This window comes from Mesoplodon densirostris, chromosome 8 (assembly GCF_025265405.1).
Source record: "Mesoplodon densirostris isolate mMesDen1 chromosome 8, mMesDen1 primary haplotype, whole genome shotgun sequence".
Classification (NCBI taxonomy): domain Eukaryota; kingdom Metazoa; phylum Chordata; class Mammalia; order Artiodactyla; family Ziphiidae; genus Mesoplodon; species Mesoplodon densirostris.
In genome coordinates, this window is record NC_082668.1 from 83,838,405 (window position 1) to 83,864,394 (window position 25,990).

Consider the following 25,990-nt stretch of genomic DNA (forward strand, 5'->3'; position numbering starts at 1 on the left):
ATAAGCATTGTTCCATTGTTCCTTATTATTTTTGAGTTGTATCCATGTGATATGCATAACTCTAATTTGTTCATTTTGACTGTTGTACAAAAGTCTATTATATGAATATACTATCAATGTTTAGCGCTCGTTAGGACTCCTTTCTGCTGTTTATATACAAGGCTGCCATGAACATTTTGATGTCTCCTTAAGCATACACATAAGTACTTCTTTAAGGTAACATGATAAGAGATCTTTAATTTTACTAGATATTGCAAATTTGATGGTTGTGCCAGTGTATTTTCCCACCGACAGTAAAAGAGTTCCCATTGCTTCACTGCCCTTGACAACACTTGCTATTTTGAAACTTACATTTTTACTAACTTGATGGGTGTGATGTGGTACACCTCCTTGTGTTCTTGTGTTTCCTTGATTATTACTGGAGTATTTTTTTCCATGTTTGTTAGCCTTTCAGATTTCCTCTTGTAAGAAATACCCTTTGTTTTTTCAGTGTGTGCATGTTTCTATTCAGTAGTCTTTTCATGAATCTTAGAAATGTTTACTTTTTTTTTTTTTTTTGCGGTACGCGGTCCTCTCACTGTTGTGGCCTTTCCCATTGCGGAGCACAGGCTCCGGACGCGCAGTCTCAGTGGCCATGGCTCATGGGCCTAGCCACTCCACGGCACGTAGGATCTTCCCAGACCGGGGCACGAACCCGTGTCCCCTGCATCAGCAGACGGACTCTCAACCACTGTGCCACCAGGGAAGCCCAGAAATGTTTACATTTTTATAAATTAATGCTTATATATATTAAAAACTTCTTGTGGCTTATTTTTTCATTTTTATAGTACTTAATGTACATATAAGTTTTAAATTTTAATATTTGTAAATGTATCATATCTTTTATTACTGTGCCTTTGTCTTATTTAAGTAATTTTCCTATGCTGAGGTCTGAAAAACGTTGAATATATTCATCTAAGTTTTAAAATACTGCTCTTAAAAGCTGTCTTTAACTCAAATATATTTGTTTATGGTTTGAGTTAGGAATCCAAATGTATTGTTTTCCAAGTGGATAATCAAACACAGTTTTTCAAAAAGTCACTCCTTTCCCTATTGGTTTATAATGACATAGCTTAGGTTTCCATACATGAGGGTCTCGTCAAGTCTGATTCAAGGAAATAGCAGCAATATTTAACTTAATGTTACTTGCCATGTGTCAGGAACTCTGCTAAGCATGTTATGCATTTTGGAGTTAGAATACATGGGCTCATACACACCAGGGAGCCCTGATAAATGGTCGGTCTTACTATATTACTTATTTGTTTACTGGCTGATGGAGATGTGTTCATCAGGTGAAGTGCACAAATATGTTGATTGACACAAACTGCATTTTATAACGCATCCCAAATATATAACTTGCTTTTATTAAACGGGAAAAAGCAACACATTTTCCAAAGAGGCAGATATCCCAGTAGCTTTAGTAAAAACCAACATAACATCAGTTTGTTTGACAAGGCTTTTAGAATAAATGAGCAGTTAAATTTTTAAAGTAGGAATTGAACATCAACAAGCTCTAGACCCCAGAACAGTTACAAGCCAACAAATTAGGCATTGTTTTGCTTAACAATTTTAGCTTTAATGTAAATATATATTACTATTCAGAATATTAGCATCTGAACTACATAATGACTATCAATCGCTTTAATTAAAACCAGGATTTCTGAAACCTTAATGTTTATGTTTAGAGGATGGGGTACCCACCCCATAACATGTTATATCCATCAATGGACTATTTATTATGGGCTTTAATATAACATAAACATTTCCAATTAAACTATAACATTGAGGCAGCAAATGTCAGATCTATGTTTGCCCAGTTATTTATGTGTCATACAAATATATGTCTATGAATCTTAATTTATCCCTTTGTCTAAGTCACAATTGTAGAGAATGTGTCAATAAGTGAAATCAACAAAAGGTGACTATTTCTCATTTGAGAAAAATGAAAGTCATTAACACCTTGTCTTAAAGTTCTAAAGCAGCATATTCAGTTCTTAAGGCAAAAAAGGCCAAAGATATTATTATAAATTATAAATTCTGGTAATTCTTCTTTTGGCATTAAAAGCCACAGCACAAGTTCTTATGCTTTAATAGATAATATATTAGTGTACATCTGAACATACATTTGCTAACATTCTCCATCAGTATGAAGTCGTTCTGTGCAATAGAGCTGGTGAAGTGCGGCATGGCAGGGCAACATTTAATGGCCATCCTGGGCATCAAGGGACATGGAGTGGCTGAATCTTGACCTTCCATTCACAGATACTGTATTTGATGGAACTGTAACCTAAGAGAAAGAAACACACTTTGCACCCATCAATTTAAAATGGGAAATTTTCAATTTTCAACAATCACCACATTTTAACTTCTACTTAATTGTAAATGCTAACATTTAGTATTTATTATTCAATAAATTTCAAATAATCAAGAATAAATGTTCATTCTACCATGAAATTAAAAATGAGTTATTTCCACAGCAAACAAGTTAAATAATCCATGAACACACCTTAGTCTTTACAAAACTACCAAATCAACTCAAAGGACAAGAGCACAAGCAGACTGCAGGCCAAGTTGTTAAAGCGCATTTTTAGCTAGATTAATTCTGGCCCCCCCCAAAGTACCTTGGAGAATGTAGAAAAATAAAGCAAATTCCACAAAGCAGGGCCTCCCTGGTGGCGCAGTGGTTGAGAGTCCGCCTGCCGATGCAGGGGATACGGGTTCGTGCCCCGGTCTGGGAGGATCCCATATGCCGCGGAGCGGCTGGGCCCGTGAGCCATGGCCGCTGGGCCTGCGCATCCGGAGCCTGTGCTCCGCAACGGGAGAGGCCACAACAGTGAGAGGCCCACATAACGCAAAAAGGAAAAAAAAAAAAAAAAAAATTCCACAAAGCAATGAATTCTATAATTTTCATATTGATGATATATATTAACTTGAAGTTACTCTCCCAGGTACCCCTCATTTATAAGAAAAACTAGCTTTGGTTTTTAAAATGCCTTCATTTGAAGGGCTAAAAAAGTCAAACCTATAACTGTTTTGCCAAAACAAATGCAGAATGAAAAGGAGTTTATTCACTAGGGAATAATCTCCTAAGTTCCAAAATTCTATGGCAAAGTTTCCTATTTACAAACTGTAAGGGAATAAAAAACACTAAAACAAAATTTCCTAAATAGCTTGAAATTTCAACATTACTTACAGGAATGTAGAAGAAAGTTATCTGGATTCTGAATAGTAAGTAGGTAGAATATTTTGAAATATTACATATAAAATATGACAGTATTTTAAGAAAAATGGTTCATCTCTTGATTGATTGTAATTTGACCAGTTCAGCTTTATAACCAAACATTATCCTCTTTTCATAAGAAGAGAACTGAAGTACAAAAGGCCACAGATTCTGCCTAGCAACAGAGTGTTAGTGAAAAGGAAAATAAAGTTGGCAAATTTAGGTTGGCTTTGGTTTCCTGGTGCTTCATTTCTTGCCTTTTACTAAACAAAGATAGATCATCTAAACTAATCAATTTTCTTGACTGTCTTATGAACCCAGGATGGAGTTGAGTGGTTGACACCATCCACCTGAAATAAAATAGCTAAGCAGAAAAGTTGCCACCAAGGGAAGGAACACTTACTTATCTGAACCCTATTCAGTACTCATGTGGGGCTACTTTCCAAGTACAGCCAACAAACAGACAGGTAATGGCTTTTTGTTATGTAATCTTGGTCTGAAAAGTCTCTCTGTGTGTGAGGGGTTATTTTTGTAATTCTTGCCAAAGTTGCAGTTCTCATATTCTTTGTAAAGTAAAATAGAGGAAATTTGGTTTAAGCATTTAAAAAACATACTGATGGTTCTAAATGTCTATAAGTAAAAGATGTTAATTGTAACATCATTTATAGAGTGAAAAACTAGAATCCAGTTAAATGTCTACCAGTAAGGAGCAAATAAGCTATGGTTCATTCATACAAATACTATGTTGTCTTTTTTTTTTTTTTTTTTTTGGCCGCACCACGCAACTTGTGGGATCTTAGTTCCCTGACCACGGATTGAACATGGGCCCTTGGCAGTGAGAGCTCAGAGTCCTAACCACTGGACCACCAGCGAATTCCAAATACTACATAGTTTTAAAAGAATAGCATAGATATGTATGTAATAAAAGGGAAAGCTTCAAGAGATAGATATATATTTAACAGTGTTTTACAGAGGATTGCATTTTTGTTAGAAAAAAATAAATGTTTATATACGACAAAAGTGGTCTGAAAGGTTACACTGTACTCTATCCAGAGCAGTTACTCTGGGGGGAAATGGTATTTTGTTATTTAAAAATTTGTTTACTTAAACTTCAAACATGAGAAGATATCATTCGAATACTCTTCTATGAATTTTTTGAGGTCAGAGACCTTGTCTATTTTAATGCCACTTCATACCTACTTCATACTCATAGTTATTTTAGTGCCTGGTCAGTGTAACTCGATGACTATTTCTTAGATGAAATATGGTAACTTTTTACAAACATTTATGAAGTATAAAAGTATTGCTTGAATTTTTTGAACAGTGACCACAGGACACTAGTAATAAAGATATCTTTAAAAAGTAACTTTAAGAATTTACTGATGTAAGCACCTACTAGTTGACTGTCTACCCTTGAAGTTCAAGAAATTTTCAGGAATATTCACATAGCTTTCTTACTATGAAACCATCATTTATTTTTACTTTTAAAATACATGGAAAGAGCTGCCAACCTGAAACACTTGGACTGTTCAAATTCAAACCAAGGAAATATGAATAAAAAGCAGACTAATTAAACAAAATAAGCCAGGAAGATCCTGGGTGACTTATCCAGGTTTTCTCTTCCCTCCAGATTTCTACCTAGTTAACGATAAGTTTTATTTTCCGAGGAAACACTTAATACCAAGCACTAAATATCATTCATCAGTTTATTTTCAGACTTTTATATTTACAAACCTATATTCTCCTTATAATAGTGTAATAACCTTAGTAAGTTGAGCACCAACAAGAACCAAAAGCAGCCAAAGAAGTTCTTGTGTCAACACAAGTCAATGATAATAGATGACTTAATCTCTTATTCTCTGAAAACAATTTGCTGTCATACATACATCTTAACATCAAACACATTTTAGAAAATACTGTGCTAGATTTATTAATGCTTTATATGAAGACAAATCACTTTGACTATATGTGGGTTGACTTGGGGGTAAGGCATGGGAAAAAAGCCTTAAGAAACATGAAAAGTCACGACTACATTTACACTAGAGCAATCAACTAGATAATTGTTCTAATGTGAACCAACTATTTAATGAAGGTTAATTGCTCAAGTATGAACAAGAGCCATAAGGCAGGTTGGTACCTGGAGTAAAAGTGAACATTTGGGTGCCAAAATACAGGCAAACACGGAGCCAACTTGCTGATGAACAATCTAAACCCACTGTCAAAATCACTGGAGATTTTATTTGGCACTGTAACTGCTGTTCTATAAAAGAAATGTTAGAATGTAAAACAAACCAGAAGAAATGTTCAGAACAGGACAGAAATATGGGACTTAAGCAAAGATCACAAGAAATTAGAGCCTTCTTGTGTCCATTTTTACCACCTTCTGCAATTTTTTGAAATATAATACACGTACAGAGAAGTGCACTGAACAGCCCAATGAAAACAAACACTGACATATATGTAGCCCACCACCCAGGTCAAGAGAATACTCCCTACTCCAGCTCCCTACTGGTCTTGTCTTTATTTAAAATTTTGACTTTATTGTGGATTTTTGCATTAATTTATATATTTTTAAATATCGCATTAAGATAATATTTATCTTGATTACTAATTTTTTTAGTTCCCTCTTAAATTGTGTGCCCGTCTTGCTCTAATACACCCCCAACAGCACTTCGTCTTCCCCTCTGGAAGTAACCCTATTGTGATTTTTATAATTACTTCCTCACTTTTAAAAATAATTGCCACCTATGCATGCATCACTGAATAATATAATTTAGTTTTGCATGCTGTCAACTTTACATATCTTTCTATGTCTCTGTCTACATTGTTCTGTTGTGTGTATTTTATCCAATTTATTGCCATTTGATAGTCGATGCTTTGAATATACCACTAGTCAACCATTTTGGGATATTAAGGTTATATGTATCTGGAGCTATTACAAACAATGTTCTTCTGAGTCTTGGTATATAAAAACGCATTTTTAGCATATATAAGTAGAAGTGAAGGTACTGATCATGGAGTGTAGATATCATGAACTCTACTGGACCCTGTGTCTTTCTTCAGAGGGAAGAAAAAGGATTATGTAAGGAATTTTCATTAAACAGAGTTTAGGAGCTGACACTATAGGGAGTCAGAGCTGTCAGTAACCTCCTACTGAGAGAGAGAATTTAGACTCAATAGAACCTAAAGTAATGAGTTATAAACAGGATACAATTATAGGATCATCATTTAGGGCCTGCTTTCCGTGTTGATTCACATCCAGCTCATTCTGGAAGCAATGAGAATTTTATACGTGAAGAGACTGCCAAATCGGAGCCCATAAGACACCAAGTATACAGCTGCTTGCCTGTAAAATTCTGTTGGCCTAAAAGGCATTTCCAACTTAATGCACTGTTTTCTGCGATTAGCTTACTGAAACTGATTAATGTATCCACTGACTTAGTACAAAGGCACTGCAGTTATTTTCTGTTCTCCCATGAGCCTGAGGTACCACTGTTTCTCAGTCCCAGGCTATGAACACCCAGAAGGCAGAGGCTTCATTTTATTCAATTTTGTATCCCCAGTATCTCGTACAATTTTGGTATTTTTCTGCTTTAAAAAAATATTTATCAAATTTATTGAATTGAGAACTTTGAAACTCATCCTTAATTTACAAGATTAGAAACAATTAGAAATAGAATTATTTTCATAAATGAGAATGTACAGTTTATTTACAAGGACATATTCCCCCCCACCCCCCCACAAAATATAGATGTCATGACCTGTGAAATGCCAATTTCAATATGCCTTTTGGTTTCTTTTGTTTTTTTGCTGCCTGGCACCTTAATTTAAACTCTACAAGTAATCCACAAAATTCAAACCTACTCCCCTGAATTATTCCTTCATGTTTCCTCCACTCCTGACAGCACACAATATTTTGCCTTGTCACCATGTGTGCCCGGATGGGAGCGCCAAGTCCTCTGTGGGAACGGCCGTCACCCAGGGCTCCAATGAAACCCATCCAGGAAGCTGGCTGACACAGGCAAGGCTGGCTGTGTAGACACGCGAGGATGCCTCCCCCCTTCTTCTATCTTTGCAGCATTCCTGTTCCTTGGCAGATTTCATTTTTGTTGAGTTCAGTGTTTTGCTCAACAAGTCTCTTACTCTTCTCTAAATAGCTTCTAAAATGATTAGAGAAGGAATTCACAAAATGAAATGCCTAGGGAGTCAGTGAAATAATGAGTACTTGTCTTGGGTGTTGAGGAACTTGCAACCAAGATGACTAAGGGAAGAACAAGAAAGACATTTAGGGAAACTACAGCCTCTGGGAGGTCCAAGTGAGGATGCCAGGCTCAAGGCTGCACCACATCCTCTTTCAGAGGATGAAGGCGACAAAGGGAGGAAACTCATCTGCACATAATTCCCTGTGACGCTTTTTGGTGTTTGCCCAAGAAAGGGGCACACCTCCTTGCTCTCCTACATCAAGGAGAAGCTAGACTCTGGCAGGGCATTATTAAGATTGGAATTTCTGCATTAGATCTCATCTAAATTCTCTAGATTTTCCCTACATTATTTTGGTTTAGCCTATAAAACTCCTCCCCCCGCCCAACCACCCAATCCCACGTATGGTAGTAACTGATTACTGTAGGAGCGATGACTGAAAACTTGCAGCCTCCTACAACAGTGCAGCTTTTCTGGAATAAAGGAGGGACTTTCTTTGCAAAAGACTCTTTCTTGCTGTGCTGACACAATTTTTTAAAATAAGAGTCCAAGGCACTTTCTATATATAGATACATAATAATGAGCAAAACTAGTGTTCTGCACCTGGCCCATGTTTTGGAAAACAGACCTGACATATTTTTAAGTACTCTCTCAGCTTATACTTCAAAAATGACCCCTGACATAAAAGAGTAACTTCTGGCATCTTCCCTATTCAGACTTAAAAGCCAGAAAACAATTTCCCCTAAGTATGAGTTTGACAATGTTGAAAATAAACCCACTGTCACCCATCTGATAAAGAAAACTTACCCTTTTCAACTTGGCAGCAGCCTCTCCAGAACGAATTGCAGTCAGCAGACTCTGTCGGATCTGTTCTGGGTCAGAGCTTTGGAATGTTGAAGAACTTTGTCTCTTAAGGGTGAATGATGGGCCGTCAGTCAGAGATGGCGTTTGGGGATTCTGTTCGTTACGTACAGAGTTATTTTCCTATAAAAATAAATGTGAAATATTTATATGAATACCAGGTGAAGAATGGGCCATTATGCAAAACATTTTCATCATCAGTAGCTCTTTAAGAACCACCATTTGCCTCACTGGTGTTTTATAAAGACTCAGCTCTGTTTCCTCATCCACTGAGTTATCTCTGCTGCCAGAGCTCAGCTGGAAGAGGAGGGCATTACTTTCCCTCATCTTGAACTCAGGAGGCTAAGGAAGGAAAGTGATACCTCTTTTTGTTTCACAAATGCAGTGGTAATTTTACTGTCCTTGAGTAAATAAAATAATGCCGATTTCTCCAGTGAAGTTGGCTAGAAGAGCCAAAGTAATAATAAAAATTCCACAGACAAAAAAAAAAACAAAACAAAACCATTTTCATAGTTCCAATATATTAGTGTTGTGAAATTATTTTTGATGGTACAAATGGACAAATATTGGTAATTTCATACTTGTTGAACCTAATGTATCTTCTAATAAAGGAATATTAGTGACTATATAACAGCTTATTTTGTGTTTCTGGAAGTCACAGGGGCTAACTGATGGCCATGTTTTCTTTATTTTTCTCATGAGACTAAAAATAAATATTAGAAATTTCCAAATTTAAGAATCAAAAATTTAATTAAACTTCTTAGGAAGGAATATTTAGTAAATGATTTAACTGACAACTGTATTCAAAGAATCTTAAAAATGTCTTTTTCGAACTGCCAGATGAGTATCTTTATAAAAGATGAGCTAAACAGAACTCAGGCAATGGCTCAAAAACTGTATTATATAAATCAAGCTTCTGTTGTTTAGAAATGGTATTCCATTCTAAGAAAAAAACTCAGGCTTTATTCCCAAGTAAAGAATTAATCTCTGCATCATATATCTCTTCCTGATATGATATCAAAGTAATAAACATAAATGTGAAAACATATGAAGAAATATTTTTCAAGGTAAATATTGCTTTAAAATTATGGAAAAGTCTTTACTTGGCAATATGGTTAATGTTCTGTTACTCTGGGAGTGTTTGAAAAAATAGTATAAAATGCTTCTGGAACTGTCATACAAATATGAAAGTATTCTTTAAACACTATCAGAGTAAAAGTACACAATGTGTTTTTTAAAAATTGCATGGGGATTATCATAATTCATACTGTGAATTTCTTCCTGACTATACTACTTGAATCTAGCAAATTATATCATTAGTTGATCAAACATGAAGTCAACAAATCCCTTTTTTGTACACCATTAAGGTTAGATGGTGGTTAAGTGATATTTTGCTCAACATACGTATAACTGGAAAGTTGATACTGAATTAACAAAATGGGATATTAAGAAAATTACCTATTTAAACTCTGGTTTTAATTTAAATTATATATAACAATGTTTGGTAAGCTCAGGTTGAGTGTATATGATAGAAAATACAGAGCTGAGAGATGTTTGGTTATTTTATCTAGTCTTTGATACTGCTCATGTTTTTATGTAATTAAAACTATTTTGCCATTATGGAGAATTGGAAAAGAAAATAAAGTCAACCAGACCATCCAGAAAAGTTATAAACAAATTGAGATAAGCAAAACACAGAAAACTAGAGAGTCAGAACTATGGACTAGTACACTATACGAATGTAGGAGCAAAGAAGCTTTAAATTTAAATATTTCCTAATGATACAATTATATAATGATGACCTTATAGTAATATCTGATCAAGTTATATGAATTATAATAACTCTGAGAATAAACTATCAGATTCTGTGTATTACTACTCTTTTCTTCCTACAGTAGCTTGATAGTAGATTATGAATTCAGAGTTAAGCAACACACGAACAAACCGACATGCTTTGTTAACCCCGTTGAAACCATGTTGTATAAGAATCCCTTACTTTTAAAAAGGTTACATTTACCTTATCTTTCACACCTGGTTGTGGGATGTCCACAAACGTATTTACGGAAGGAATCTTCCCTCCCTCTGTGTCAGTTGGAGCTCGGGCGGATGCACCTCCGACCTCCTCACTGCGTGACCCCGTACGACCTTTGCTGAAAGACTGTGACCGTTTCACCACAGCGAGGGCAAACGGTGAAGGAGCAGAGCTGGAGTATGGTCGAGGGGCACCAAACGTTTTCAGAGTCTTCAGGTTAAGTGGTGCTAACTGACTCTTGGGAAGAGGAACAGGTTTGGGGGCTGTGGGAGGGGGAGAGGTTTCAGTAGGCTTCTGATTGCTGTCATCATCAGTGTTTTGAATGTGTGGCTGTGGAGGAGAGTGAGTTGTTTTACTTAAGGGAGAAAGAGCTGGCTCTGGAGGAGGTACTGTATCCTTTTCCAACTCTTTCTTTATTAGTTCCTTTGGAGTAGGATTGGGGGCAGCTTGAACACTCTTGGCAGCTGCAGATGTCACATAATGACCTGAAACTCTTTTTTGCATCTGCAAGAAAAAAGAACTTGGTTTGGAGTGGGGATTTGAAACCCGAGATTTAAGTTTTGACTCCAAAATACTGTTTATATCTTCCAAATTTGGCACAAAAGGACCTGTGCCAGTGTCTCTCATCATTTTGGGAGCAGGTTTCAGAGGATTTGACATTGTGCTGTGGGTAAAGCTCTCCTCACTTTGCACCTGATGCTCTGTTCTCAGGGTAGGCTTTGGTTTCAGGTCTGCTTCTGGCTCCTTTGGGCTTTCAGAAATAACAGGATCTTCTGTTTGGATTGCAGTTAATTTCACATTCTCATGAGTGTCCTTTTCTCCTAAAGTATTTACCTCCTGATCATTTTTGTACCCTATGGTTTCCGATTCCCAATCTTTCAATATTTCTAGAGATTTGGGAGGCACTATTTTGTAAGTAGTCATCCCAATTTTGGGTATGTACTCTCTTGTAATTTCATTTGAAGGTTTTGGCTTGGGATTATAGTCTTGTCTGTAAAATGGATAATTCTTTATATAAGAAGCTGTTGAATTTTTATCAGTCCCATCTACAGGAGGCAAAAGATCATCATTACCATGTGCACAAACTGGATCTTTTATGGTGAGTTGCTCTTTTGTATATATAATTTGGGGGCCCTGACTCTCAAATTCTCTTGAGGTATCTAAAGAATCTTGTGGGCTTAAAGATGAGTGTTGAGTTGATTTGTTGTTACTTGAAGTTTGCACACTTTCATCAACTTTGACATCAGACAAATTATGATCTTGGTGATTCCCATCAAAACTGTCACAGGAAGGGATTGTCTGAATTGCTGCATCTTGCATTTTTGTCTTTTCTGCACTAGGTTGAATCAGTTTTTGATCTGGTGCTGATGAAGCAGCAAGATGATTTTCCTTGTAACTTCTAGCAGTATCAGTTTTATATACCTGATAGTTTGATAGTCTGTCAACTTCCATGTCCGCATTGTTACTTTTGGCAACACCTGCTACACTGATTTCTGTTCTCCTCATTCCATTTTTCATACTCTCTTCTGTGTTTGTTGGAATGACAATTATTTCATTTTGATCTACTGAGAAAAAATATCATAAAGTATATGAAAAAAATAGAAAACCTCAAGTTTTCAATGCCTGCCTCCCCCAAACTGAAACAGGTTGATTTGAATTCTATAGATAATTTTCAGCTACCAATTATACAAAAATTATACAGGTAGTGGCATACAGAGAAAACAGCATGGGCTTTGATATCATAGAGACCTGAATCTGGAATCAGCTTGACTAATTACAACCTGTATGGCCACATCATATTACTTACCCTCTTTGAGCCTCAGTTTGCTCAGATGTAAACAAAAACATGTATTATATATATCATTTATGTAACATGCTTATTAGGATAGTGTATTGCCCAAAACAAGTACTCATAGAAGATAGCTATGATTTTTCTTTTAAATAAAGACCATATTTCAGTCATTGTTAAGAATGACAAAAGACATTGACAAATTTTAAAAAATGTTTTTATTCTTCTATTTTTTTCCATTTTGATTCTGTCTTTTCTATAATCCCTAGTATATTTACATTTTATACCTAACATTAAAAGGGAAACAATCCCAGAAAATGCTATCAGTTTTAATTAAGGAAGACAACAAAACCTTACCTTTAAGAGTTGAAGTAAAAACAGAACCTAAGTTGATTGTCTTATTAATTAGGTGCCCTTGCTAAATAGTTTTAGAGGACTTTGTTTTCAGTCACAATATGGGTGATTTCAACTACATAAAAACAATCATGTGGGTTTTGATTTTTCTCTGTGAGAAAAAATAACTATTTTTCTCATGTCTGAATCCAGGTAGAGAAAACAACTTCCCTCTCCCCAGCACTACCTTTCCTCTTAATTTTAATTCAGACCTCCTGAAAACAAAAATCATTTTCCAGTGTCTAGGTTAACAAAGCAACAGTTGCCAGCCAACAACATGATGGCAAAGAGTTGGAATGAGGCATCTGGAAGGAAACACAAGCTTATGAATGTGTACCACATGTTTTGTACTAAGCCAAGTGATTTATATACTGTGCTCCTCCAGCCATGAAGAGTTATTTCTTCTGAGTAACCAGCTAGCCCTCATCTTCAAAATCCTCAGTGGCCTCTCCTTTCAGATATGATTGTTTGCACAGCACAAGTGAAACGTGAGCCTTGGACGTCAAATTGTGAAAGGATGTCAAGTATTTCTCTATAGTTTTCTAATCACTCACTTTCATCTATAAGATAAAGTTCACTGCTTAAAATATATCATGAGCTATTTAAAATGGGTCCTCTGTGAAAAAAGAAAGATATGCACGCAAAAAAAAAAATCATGTTGCCAGGTAAATTTGGATACAATTTTTTTTAATCTTTATATTTTTAGACCCTGCCTAACTGCACAATTATTTGATCATGGTGGTTATATTTTCTATTATGTTGCAAGGTTCCTATATTACATATATAATTTAAAAATGGAATTCATTTTTATTCTTCCCACATAAAATGCAACTGGTTATTTGAATACATATTGTCTATTCAAGTGATTTCTTTCCTCAGTGACTAATAATTATTAACTTTTGTGATTTATAAAATTAAGGACACGTGATTAGGAACCACAGAAGAGACACATCTCTGCCTGTGTTCCTATTTACTTGGTTCTTAAGTGTTTTTAATATCTATATGAAAAGTGGTACTCTCAATGCTGATACGAGCACAAAAGAATTTAAGAAATGGTCCTGGCACCAGAAAATGAGCCTAAATGTATTTCCTTTTCTCTTTCTAATTTTTCATTTTCCACTGAATATAGGTATATCCCAGTTGCAGAATGGAAACAGTTTCCAAAAGAAGGTAAATCAACATAAAAAATATACTTTAAATTAAATCCCCTCTAACCCTAATTTACTGGTTTTAGAACTCTAAGTTTCTATTTTTCACATTTTCTGTGGGTTACACCTACTTCACCATTATCTAACTGAATTTCTCATCAAAATTTCACAATTTCAAAATTTTCAATGATTGTCAGGCCTGGAAACCTAGAATCACTCCTGAATTCATTAGCTAGTCCATCCTCCTACATATCGATGATAATGCCAATGAAATGTCAATGAATGAACAGGCCAGTTTTCAAGACTGGCCAGTAGAGGGAGAAGGTATATTTTGTACTATACTGTACTTCCCCCTACTCAACACTGACACGAACATCAACAACCTGATGAAAGGATGATTTAGATAAGTATACAGGGTAGGTTAAAAAAAAAAAAAAAGAGAAAAGGAGAATAAAACTAGTTTAAGGATAACAAATTATTTAAAAATCACCTAGAGTTGACAAGGGTCATTGTAAATCAAGTGCAAATCAAAATAAAGGTATTACGGAAATGTACTTGTGACCCTAGCACTAATATGATGCCAAAATCTTCGCAAAAATGATTTAATTTGACTATGATTTTTAAAAGACGTAAACAGCTTTTAAATCATGACTTCTCAATAGAAATGCTATTGCCATCATAGCGTATGTTGTAAAAAACTGAGTCAAGAAGAAAAAAGGGGGAAATTATATACAAGTATATAAGTTGTACACTTGTATCTCAGGATGGTATTGACCATGAGGAAAATGAGTCAGAGACATATATATTCAAATTAACCAACACATACCACATACATAAAATGACATATCTATATCTATCCATCTGTCCATCTTGTTTGTGACATTGGGATAATCCATGTTTTATATATATATATATATATATCCCTATGTTTTCTATGAATCTTAACCTAGTTTTATATATTAACATAATAGATTGGACTATGAGAATAAGCACTTTCTTCATACCCCCTTAAAATACCATTGTGTCTTCCTTGCATCTTCTATTTGTATAGTATCATTTTTCTGAAATTCAATCCTAAATATATATTTTAACCATATCTCAGTATTCTGCTATAAGGAATTCAAACAAAGTATCAGATATAATTTCTATGATCAAAGACTGTCCAATCCAATTGAGTAGTTGAGACAGAGAACTACATGGCTTCTAGTAATCAAGTAACAGAATAAGTAAAGTGGCAGGATTTGGATAATAGTTGAACGAGTGAAGATAGGTGGAAAATTATTTTCCAGGCAAAGATAAAAATGAGCATAGGCCTAATGATAGAAATGAGTGAAATATATCATGAGAAAGAGAATAAACTGTCTTGATTGGGGGGCGGGGAGTGGGAAATACTGGTAAGCACTATTACATAATTAGATGGTTTGGGCCTGAAAAATCAGGCAGACAAGTTTCACCTTAGGTATAGCAACCCGACTATGAAATAAAACAGGCTTGGGTTAGGGAGTCAGTAGAAGGAAAAAAGAGAAGTAGATCATAAGTATACACAGAGTATACATCTTTAAGATCCAAGATCTAGGTTAGATAATCTCTAAGATTTAACAACAACAACATTAGAACACATGGTATTTAGAAGCACATTTTGGAATCAACACGTATTGAACCCATACTGCCTGAGTTCAAATTTGAGGTTCACCACTTACTAACTGTGGTACCTCAGGTGAGTTACATAATGTCTTTGTGGCTCTATTATCTGTAAGATGGGACTAAAGTAATAATACCCATAAATGAGTTAATACACAACATTCAATGATTTAATATATAAAAAGTGTTTAAGGTCCTTGGCACATAGCTAGTGCTATGAAAGTGTTGGCTATTAGTGTTTATAGAACTCACCATTCTCCTGGTTTGGGCCCGGTGACCTCAGGTTTCTCACACTGTCAACTACCCTCGCTTTGTCGCTTGAATTACATACCATAATGTGTGGTCCTCTGTAAAATATGATATTGTATGTTATATATTGAAACACACACACACATACACATACACGATGATAAAACAGGCAATAATTTCCAAAGACAGATGAACTGGAATAATCATCTTTTTCTGCCAAATATTAGAAATTTAATAGCAAAGAAAGAATACAACTGAGAGGAAATGCTGCTATGAAACATTAGCTTTCATATGGTGACCCTGTTACAAAGAAAGATGTAAGAAGCTTGGTAAAATGGACACTTTCCCCAAGACAGTGTCTTTTTGTTATTATCAATTATTATCTTTTAAAGAAAAAGGAACTAAATGAAATGTACTCTCATAGACATTTTCCTTGCATCTGGCAAGGTCAGCTTGTGGCAAGTCAGGATGTGAACTGACTTCATTGGGGTTTTTTTTGGTGATACAAGAGATTAATTTGGAGACAATCTCATGCAAATTATAATAAAACTTTGATAAAATGGTTTATTTTGCCTACTTGATTTCATCTTTATTCATAGTGTGGCATTTCTAACAGAACATAAGTATACTTTAACTTTCGATTCCTAGGACCAAGGGGAAGGTGCATTCTCTGCTTCATAAAGTTGACTGTAAAAACAATATTAGTGATTTAACATCATATTCTAAGAGGCAGAATTGTTTTATATAGCAGTTAGTAAAAATTCTTCAGGAGCATTTGGTGAAAATTGAAAATTAGATATTTCATTTAGGCCAAATAGGTAATAGGCAAAACAAACGCAACACAAACAAAAATGCTAATCTTCATACAAAATAACTACATGTTATGGTTGATCTGCCACAGGGATACCAGAACTGTTGGATTTGATTTTATTTAAAAACAATCACATGTAAATTAATACTTTATGAATAAACATTTCTTTAAATGGTTGTAAAAGGGATAAAGTATAAGCTAAAGAAATGAGTCTACTTGTGTTTAAAATATCAGTTCTACATTTCAGAAGACTAGTATCAATTAAACAAACCACCACCACCACGTCTGGCATACAGACTACTTACTGTCCATCTGTGTTTCTAGTTCCTTGTTTTTCTTCTTTGGAGTTTTGTGAGGACTCTCCAGTATCACTGCCAAGGGCTGAGTCAGGATCATTTTTCAGTGTATTTATTATATCAGTAGATACAGTAGGAATGTCTTGCGACTTCAGAGAAGTATTTTCAGCCTCATCTTTAGGCACTTCACTCAGTTCTTCCTTTTCATCTATCTCTTCAAGGCTGTAATCAGAGCTTATTCCAGCTACAAAGAAATGAAGATATAATCCTAAATATTAATTTGCCTCATTCATCCTGTACAATCCTGGCAAGGAAGGAATTTTTAAAATAATAATTAGTTGGACTCTTTTAAATTCTGATTCAAAGCTAATAGTAAAATACTTTTCTAATGGTGAATAATTACATTAACATATAATCAGATTATCTCAGACATACATTTCTAAAAATAATATGCTGTCTTTCTGTTTTATTTATGGTAGAAAAAAAGAGGTTATTTAAGCTCATAAGCTTCAAGTTACATATTTCATTTAAGAATGTATCTTTCAGTTTAAATGATTTTTACCTTGATGCAATGGCTTTAAATGTAAACAAAAAGAACACGAGATTTTTAGATTGGCTCCAAGTGTACTTATAAAGTTTGACTCAGTAATTATCAGTACCAACTCAGATTGAGAATTATCTGAGCATCTTTTAAAAATACTGATGCTCACCTCTAATCCACATCTGTTAAATCAGAATCTCTGAAGGGAGGGACCAAGAATTTTTTTAAGGTTCTTTCAGGTGATTCTAGTGTGCAACCAAGGTGAAAAGCGATTTACTTAGATGCTTAATATAATTTTTAATATACAAATAGAATAACGATTATGCAACGAAAATTAATTTTAACTCCTACTCAGTTGGATTCTCAGAGGCAACTTCCCTTAACAGTTTTTTTTCCTCTATATTATCAGAAAGTATAATGAGCATATACCGTTTAAGCAGATATACATACATTTCCTTCTTTCTCTCTATTCTTGGTTTATTTAATATAAATGGGAGCATAATATACCTGATGTTTTACACTAACTTTTTTTTCCTCCACTTAACTATGTCTTAAAGGTTGTCCCATATCAATATATGTGTGTGTATGACTCTTTTCAATAGCTGTGGTTAGTATTTCATTGAATGAAATTGTTTTATTATAATTTCTTAGCACTAACAAACACCAAATGGCCAACAAGGTAAAAGAGGAGACATCCTAAGCAATTGGTGTCCACACTAGCTGTGAAAGTAAATTTAAACCAAAGAATGAGGTTCTGGATCTTTGCTTATTTTAATATAATTCAGGGCTTCCCTGGTGGTGCAGTGGTTAAGAATCCACCTGCCAGTGCAGAGGACATGGGTTTGAGCCCTCGTCCGGGAAGATCCCACATGCCGCGGAGCAACTAAGCCCGTGTGCCACAACTACTGAGCCTGTGCTCTAGAGCCCGTGAGCCACAAATACTGAGCCCACGTGCTACAACTACTGAAGCCCATGCACTTAGCTCCGCAACAAGAGAAGCCGCCGCAATGAGAAGCCCGTGCACCGCAATGAAGAGTAGCCCCCACTCGCTGCAACTAGAGAAAAGCCTGCGCACAGCAACGAAGACCTAACGCAGCCAAAAATAAATAACTAATTAATTTATAAAAATAAATAAATATAATTCAACACTTCCACTTACATAATAGCAGCTGAACAAAGTTTAATTTTACCACAATAGAGGGGTAAAAAGGGTAGTATAGCACTGGATTATAGTGATCAGCACATCTACAAAATTAAAAAAAAAAAGTTTAACGTATTTGAAGAATATGTGAAGTACTTAAAATGTATTTCTTTAATTGTATCTTTAAGTATATAGACAGAAAAGTATGCTATTTGTGCTTTTTAATAAATATGGGGAATTTTAATGACATTTTTATCGTAAATTAAAAAACAGATTACTTAGAAAAAACATTGAAGGATTTGACTTTACGGGCTCCCTGGTGGCGCAGTGGTTAAGAATCCACCTGCCAATGCAGGGGACACGGGTTTGAGCCCTGGTCCGGGAAGATCCCACATGCTGCAGAGCAACTAAGCCCATGTGCTGCAACTACTGAGCCTTCACTCGAGCCCACGTGCCACAACTACTGAGCCCACGTACCTAGAGCCTGTGCTCCACGACAAGAGAAGCCGCCGCAATGAGAAGCCCACACGCCACAATGAAGAGTGGCCCCCACTCGACGCAACTAAAGAAAGCCCATGCGCAGCAACGAAGACCCAACGCAGCCAAAAATAAATTAGTTTTTAAAAAAAAAAAAAGAATCTGACTTTAAGTAAATTTATATATAAAAATATATGTAGGGCTTCCCTGGTGGCGCAATGGTTGAGAGTCTGCCTGCCGATGCAGGGGACACGGGTTCGTGCCCCGGTCCATGAAGATCCCACATGCCGTGGAGCGGCTGGGCCCGTGAGCCATGGCCGCTGAGCCTGTGCGTCCGGAGCCTGTGCTCCGCAATGGGAGAGGCCACAACAGTGAGAGGCCCGCATACCGCAAAAAAAAAAAAAAAAAAAAATATATATATATATATATATGTATATACTTATAAATCTTGCTTTATCATGACATGAAATAGTTATTTTGATGCCAATGTACAATATTATGCCTTTACAATAGTATATTACATCTATACAGTAAGAGTATATTTACATAATTTGAAAACTGTGTATCAAGGAAAAATGAAAGGCCATTATGGTTTAGATGCAAGTATGTTTTATAGATGGCTCCTTGGTATATATTAAGCTCTTTTGGAAATTATATTAACTGAGGTAACATTTAGCAAATTATTGATCTTTCTCCCTATTTCTCTCTTTACCATCACGTGTTTTATATAGATACACAACTTTTCTTTAAAAAGTCGAGGTCCTCAACTTTCTTTAAGTATGAGGTCCTCACTGAGAAACTGGTCTCAAAGTATGAAGAATGAGTCACATGTTTCAGAAATCTTTTCAAATTATTTTTCTGGGGTTTTATAACTTAGTAGTTATAAGCATCATACAGGCTTTCTTAAATATATACATTTGAACTTCATTCCTGTCATTAAAAGTCTTAGAAAAGGCTGTGATTCTTTTTAAAAATTCTAACTAAGAGCACTTTCACACTTTGTTGTTTGACTACTACAGATTTTTTCCAAGCTTTAAAAAATATTAAATCAAGTTTGTTTTGTATGTGTTAACAGACTTATACTATGGCCAAATTTTAGAACTACAGCAATAACAACAAAACAAAGTGGGGGCTGTGAACAGTGAATAATTTTCACAATGTTAGGTCACAACTATCATATTTCAGCTTCAATATTAGAGCAAGAGATGAGCCTGTCCTCACTCTGCGTGCTCCAGAGGAACTCTATGGAAAACAAAGTGACCAAATAGAATCTCTATTCAGAAATAAACAGCATGTTCTAAGGGAAGAGAATTCACTTTCAAAGAACAGAGTATCCAAAACTTTAGTGGAGCTGTAAGATATAACAACTTTCAAAATATGTAGAAAATTATAAAAAATCATTTGAAATTGTAATTGTTGAAGTTTCTTTTACACTTACTTAGCTTTCTAATATAATTTGAATATATTTATCTTAATTTTTTCACTCTAAAGATTGCAAAATTGACTGAAACAAAAAATAAAATTAAAAAATTATTTAAAATTCACAAAATATAATATGTGTAAAAGAAATTTAATTAAACTTAGTTTGTAGCATCTTATAAGTTATTAAAGCTTAAAATTTCACTAAGCCTTTTGGGACATCTTGTGTATTTTTCCTGGAGATGGTCAAAGGGCAGAATTGTTTTGACAGATACTACTCTTTGCTAAAACAGAATTGTATTAGATTAAATCTATTCTGGTGAACTTTTAAAAAAAATTCATTCATTCAAAAAAGCGTTCACTGTGTCAGACACTGCTGTAATTTCTGACAGAGTTGTTTTCTCTTTCATTTTTAAAAACTGAGGTATAATTTCAGTAAGATTCATCATTTTTGGAATACATTTTAGAATGTCCAGTTTTGACATCTATCTATCTATCTATCTTTCTGTGACCAGCACCACAATCAAGATGTAGAACAATTCCATCAGCTTACAAAATCCCCCAGGCTCCTTGGTAATCAACTCCTCTCTCTAACCCCAGCCCCTGGCAGCAATTATCCCTATAGTTATGCCTTTGCAAGAATGTCATATAAATGAAATCATACAGCATCTAGCCATTTAAGTCTAGCTTCCTTCATTTAACAATGTATTTAAGATTTAGCCATGTTGTTGCATGTATTAGTTATTTGTTCCTTCTTTTGGCTAGGTTGTAGTATTCCAACATATGGACAAACTACATTTTGTTTATCCATTCCTCAGTTTAGGGACATTGGGTTGTTTCCCATTTTTGGCAATTACATAAATTCTATAATAATTCACATGCAGGTTTTTGTATGCACATTCGTTTTCACTTTTCTTGAGAAGTCTTAGGAGTGAGATTTCTGGGTCATATAGAAAATGAATCCTTATTTTTATTTAAAAAAAAAAAAAAACCCCTGCTAAAGTATTTCCCAAACTGGCCACACAATTTTTCATTACTTTAACGAGTGTATGATAGTATACTGATTTTAAACAACTGGTTTGAGGTGATAAGGACTTTTTCTGAGTCACTGAAAAATTGAATAAAGTTATTTATGATAGAATTCAAATATTACCTATGAAGTTTTACCATATGGAAACAAAAAAATTCGCTCACTTAAAAAAAAAAAATCCCAATCAAAAGCAATACTATAGAAAATAAGCCATGCCTAGATAACAAAAGAGTAGTTCGATAAAGAAAATATATGTATTCTTTTATATTTATATAGTTATATGTTGAAAATAATAAAGTTCAAACAGTTTTGCCAAAAAGCAGAAAGCCAAATAGAAGAGAAGCTGAAATCCTTCAGAGCCACTGATTTTATCATCTTACATGTTGCCATATTCATTCACTATGTGATTAGGGAAAACATCAAACTCCAAGAATTTCAAGTGACAAGGCAGAAACGACTATTTTTTTTATGAGACATTTTTACACAAGGAATCAACAAGTAACCAAATATAAATGTGATGACATCTCAATCTGTCTTAAACAAAGCAGCAGGCAGGAAAGGCCAAGTCACCTACATGGCAGAGATGCGGCAGCTACCTCGGGCGTTCCAGGGTACTCCGAGAGAGGGGCTTCGGCCGGCAGCTGGGGCACAGCGCACTGTTCGTGACCGGGGAGCCCAGGGCCAAGGGAGGATTCTGCCAAAGAAGTAAAATCTGTGGAAATGGCACTTAGAAAACAGAATTAAGCAAGCAGAGACCAAGAAGCATTTCATAAGAAATTAGATATGTTAACTCACAATTAGCCATGCATTAAACAAGAAGAGGTAAAGGGGGAAAAAAAGGAAGAAAAACAGCTATCAAGCAAAGTTTGAATAGCAGCCACTTTTCTCTAATACTTCAGAAATCTTCTCATTTCATTTATATAGTTCGATATTATTTAATAAATTTCCTTTGTGAAACAATGGTATCATTGATATTATTCTGGGTAAGACTTGAGAAAAATTACTAGTTACCTAATGATAGTGTTTTTAATCACAGAGGAAAGGAGAATTCTATATCAAAATCTTAAATTCCTAAATATTACCTAAGGATTAAAGATTCAGGAGCATTTGGGTGCTTCTGAGTTTTTCTGTATTTGTGAGTGTGGATTATAAAAATTAGGTAGTTATATTAAGCAATTTTTATACCTATCAAATTATTTCCATGCTAAAGTACTGACATAGTAATATTCTATTAAATATTCTATTTAATTTTGGATTAAACATTAGTCTGTCATATTCATTTACACCTAACTTTAAGCCTAATGATTAAGAAATTTTATCATACTTATAGCTACTAAATAGCTATTATTAAAAATATTAAGGAACAGTAGATTTTTACTGAAATTTCACTTATTTGGAGAGAATCCAAAATAAAACCATATAATAGAAAATATTTCATAATAAATTTTTACCACCAGATTAGGACAATATGAATTCACACCTACAACAGTTGCATAAAGAATGATGCTTAACGCCTTCATGTAAGTTTTCTTCTGAACACACCAAGGTACATTCCTAACTAAGATGTGTCATTCCTCTTGGGGAGAAGATTAATAAATGGCAACCTGACATTGCATAAGGAAAAGCAGGAGACCTAGTAGGAAAAGCACTCAAGGTACCATCACAGAACTAAAATTTTGATTTCTGTGTTTCACACTCTGAACTCAGGGAGGGGAATATTTTTCATTTTATACTATATAATGTGGGAAATGAAGACAAAGCATCTGTATCTCCTTCATATACAGAGCATTACGACTAGATTCATCCCTCAACTGTCCTGGAAGTTCTTTCTCAGTGGTTACATGATGTGGAACAGAGGTGTCACACCTGGGCTGGACAGGCCCTCAGAAGAGTTTGCTTCTAAAACACTGTCTGTAGGAATTGCAGGTACCGACTGCAGGGCTAGAAGACAGAAGAAACACAACTTCTGAGCAAGTCACATTCGCCAATTAAACAATTCCTTAGTAGTACCTTAACTTAAGTCATTTTTATATAATTCAGAAAAAGATAGCCCTAACCTTATTAGGAGCCACTGTACTTGTCTAGCTGTGATACAGCTAAAATCTATTTTGATTCCCAATCCTACATGTAGTCAATCCTGGAAAGGCAGTATCTTTCTGAATAGAGTCACAAATTATAACATGCTCATTTTAGGATAATGGAGCTGTACAGTTTTAAATTTTGTTATGCAGATTTTTCAAAGGTAGTGAGAACAATCAGGGACTATCTAAGCACTACTATTAAAATCAATTAATTAAAAGCCTAAGTTTAAGTACTAATATTATTTAATAAAAAGATGTGATTTATAACCTCTATCTTTTCTATTGTCTATATTAAAGAAAACACAACACTAATGTTAATGGGAAAAGTAACATTACCAGTCACGTGACTATTTTCATCACTTTGTTGCACGGCTGTTTTGGAGGGTGGGGAAGGTGCTTTTCGCTTTGTCCTTTTCAAAGATGAATTCCCACCAGATGTGCTACTGAGCTGCAGAGAGCCCGTCCTCACTCTGCGTGCTCCAGAGGAACTCTATGGAAAACAAAGTGACCAAATAGAATCTCTATTCAGAAATGAACAGCAAACTTCAGGAAGACACTGACCTTTACATCAAACACATCATATGCCAATATGGAACATAATGGTCATTCATTCAAAAAGCATTTACGGAGTATCTGCCACGTGTCAGAGACGGATATGTAAAGAAAAGTATAATATGATGCTTCTCAGTAAAGTTAGGCTAGAATGGGAGGCCGGCACGTAAACAACTAATGAAAATGTAGAAGACTCATAGGCAACTCAGTTAAAAACTAGCTTTCAAAGAAAAATCTAGAGAAAATACTGGATGTAAAGTAAGAAGTGAAAAAGGGAAGAATATCTGTACATTAAGACTGGCTTGATTAATCTTTCTCTTTTTGGCACAATACATCAATGACAAACATTTCAAAAATCTATATGTCTACCAAAGGCAAGGTCATTTGAGGTCCTCGACTCTATACACAGCTAATGCTCACACTCACAGCATGTGACTGTCAGCAGGCTGGCCGGTGCCTCCTGGCCCATTGCCACATCATCTTGCTCTTTCCCCTTATAACAAACCTGCTTAAAAGTGTTATTCATAGTTTTTTTCCTCCAATTTCTCATCTCCCACTCGAACCCCTCCAATCAGATTTTTCTCAACCTTTGACCCATTAAAACTATTCCTATCTGTGAGATAACAGAAAATATATAATGGTCTCTGCCCACATTCCTGTCACAGAGCTCCTAAAACCCTTGAACTTTCCTAAGTGACAAGAACACTAGAAGCATCTCTTGCTCTAATATTGGTCTTGGGCCCCAGTTCCTGACACAGAGCTCCTGAAACCTTTGTAATTTCCTGGATGATAGGAGGACCTTTTGTTGTAATGAGGCAACTCTGGATGGGCTCCTGGATGAGGGCTGGTCATGGGAAAGTCATGATTAGAAGCCTGGAATTTTCAGCCCTGCCCTCATTCTCTTGAGAAGGGAGAAGGGTTGAAAATGGAGTTAATGACTGATCACGCCTATGTGATGAGGCTGCCGTAAAATCACAAAAGTATGGAGTTCAGAGAGCTTCCAGGCCAGTGCACACGTGGAGGTGCTGGGAGAGTGGCATACCTGGACAGGTAGTGCAAGCCCCATGCCCCTTCCCACATACCTTGCCCTATACATCTCTTCCATCTAGATGTTCATCTATATCCTTTATCATATCCCTTAGGAAACTGGTAAATGTAAGCAAGTGTTTCCCTGAATTCTGTGAGCCGTTCTAGCAAATTAATCAAACGTGAGGAGGGACTCGAAGGAACCTCTCATTAATAGCCAGTTGGTCAGAAGTATAGGTAACAACCTGGACTTGTGGTTGGCATCTGAAGTCCAAGAAGTGGGTCATTGGAATCTCTAATCAATAGCTGGTCGGTCAGGAGCAGAGGTGATAACTTGGGCTTGTGACTGGTGCCTGAAGTGTGTGTAGGAAAGGGAGGGACGTCTTGTGGGACTGAGCCCTTATCCTGTGGAATCTGATGTTGTCTCTGGGTAGATGGTGTCAGAATTTAGCTGAATGCTGGTATCTAAAAGTTGCCTGGTGGTGTGGGGAAAACCTCTACACATTTGTTGAACAGAAGTGAAATGTTTTGTGTGAGTAGCAAAGGAGACTCACAGGGAAGAAACACGCAGTAGGAAAGAATTGGGTTTTCCCTACATGGGTAGAAAACTGAGTTTTTCCTTTACACTATCAAAGTCATCAGTGACCTCCCTCATGACTAAATCAGTGGTTACTTCTTAGAACTCATTTGTCTGACATATTAGCAGCATTAAACAGTCGACCACCCTCTAAAATCTTCTTTTTCTTATATCCAGAATACTATTTCCTTACTCTGCAAATATCTGAACTCTCTGTTTCCTGTGTTGGTTCCTTTTCATCTAGTCCTTGGACATATTCTCTTTAGAATCTATACTCATTCTTGGTAATGTCTGCTATCTCTGGGTTTCATGTATTATTTATATGTTGATGATTTCCAAATTATGTCTCCATCCTGGACCTCTGTCTGATCTTCATTTAATGTTGAAGCTCATTTCAAACTCAGCATGTCTAAAACTAAGATCCTGATAATCCTCCTTTCATCTCCCCCATTAAAAATAACCCTGTT

The 25,990-nt window shown here is 35.5% G+C and overlaps 1 protein-coding gene across 9 annotated transcripts in view; it reads right to left on the reverse strand.

The window, feature by feature from the left end:
* Positions 1 to 1,402: 1,402 nt before the first annotated feature.
* Positions 1,403 to 25,990, reverse strand: part of COBLL1 (cordon-bleu WH2 repeat protein like 1) — a 165,395-nt gene continuing 140,807 nt past the window's right edge. For 4 of the 9 annotated variants that reach the window (XM_060107021.1, XM_060107019.1, XM_060107027.1 and 1 more), the window contains 8 exons: positions 23,705 to 23,858; positions 23,154 to 23,228; positions 21,862 to 21,981; positions 16,689 to 16,923; positions 15,576 to 15,670; positions 10,338 to 11,917; positions 8,267 to 8,443; positions 1,403 to 2,326 (listed from right to left, as the gene is read on the reverse strand). In XM_060107021.1, coding sequence (XP_059963004.1) covers positions 2,240 to 2,326; positions 8,267 to 8,443; positions 10,338 to 11,917; positions 15,576 to 15,670; positions 16,689 to 16,923; positions 21,862 to 21,981; positions 23,154 to 23,228; positions 23,705 to 23,858 — 2,523 coding nt within the window. In that variant the 3' untranslated portion in view covers positions 1,403 to 2,239. The remainder of the gene's footprint in view (positions 2,327 to 8,266; positions 8,444 to 10,337; positions 11,918 to 15,575; positions 15,671 to 16,688; positions 16,924 to 21,861; positions 21,982 to 23,153; positions 23,229 to 23,704; positions 23,859 to 25,990) is intronic. The other 5 variants (XM_060107022.1, XM_060107020.1, XM_060107025.1 and 2 more) reach the window with 3 other exon arrangements.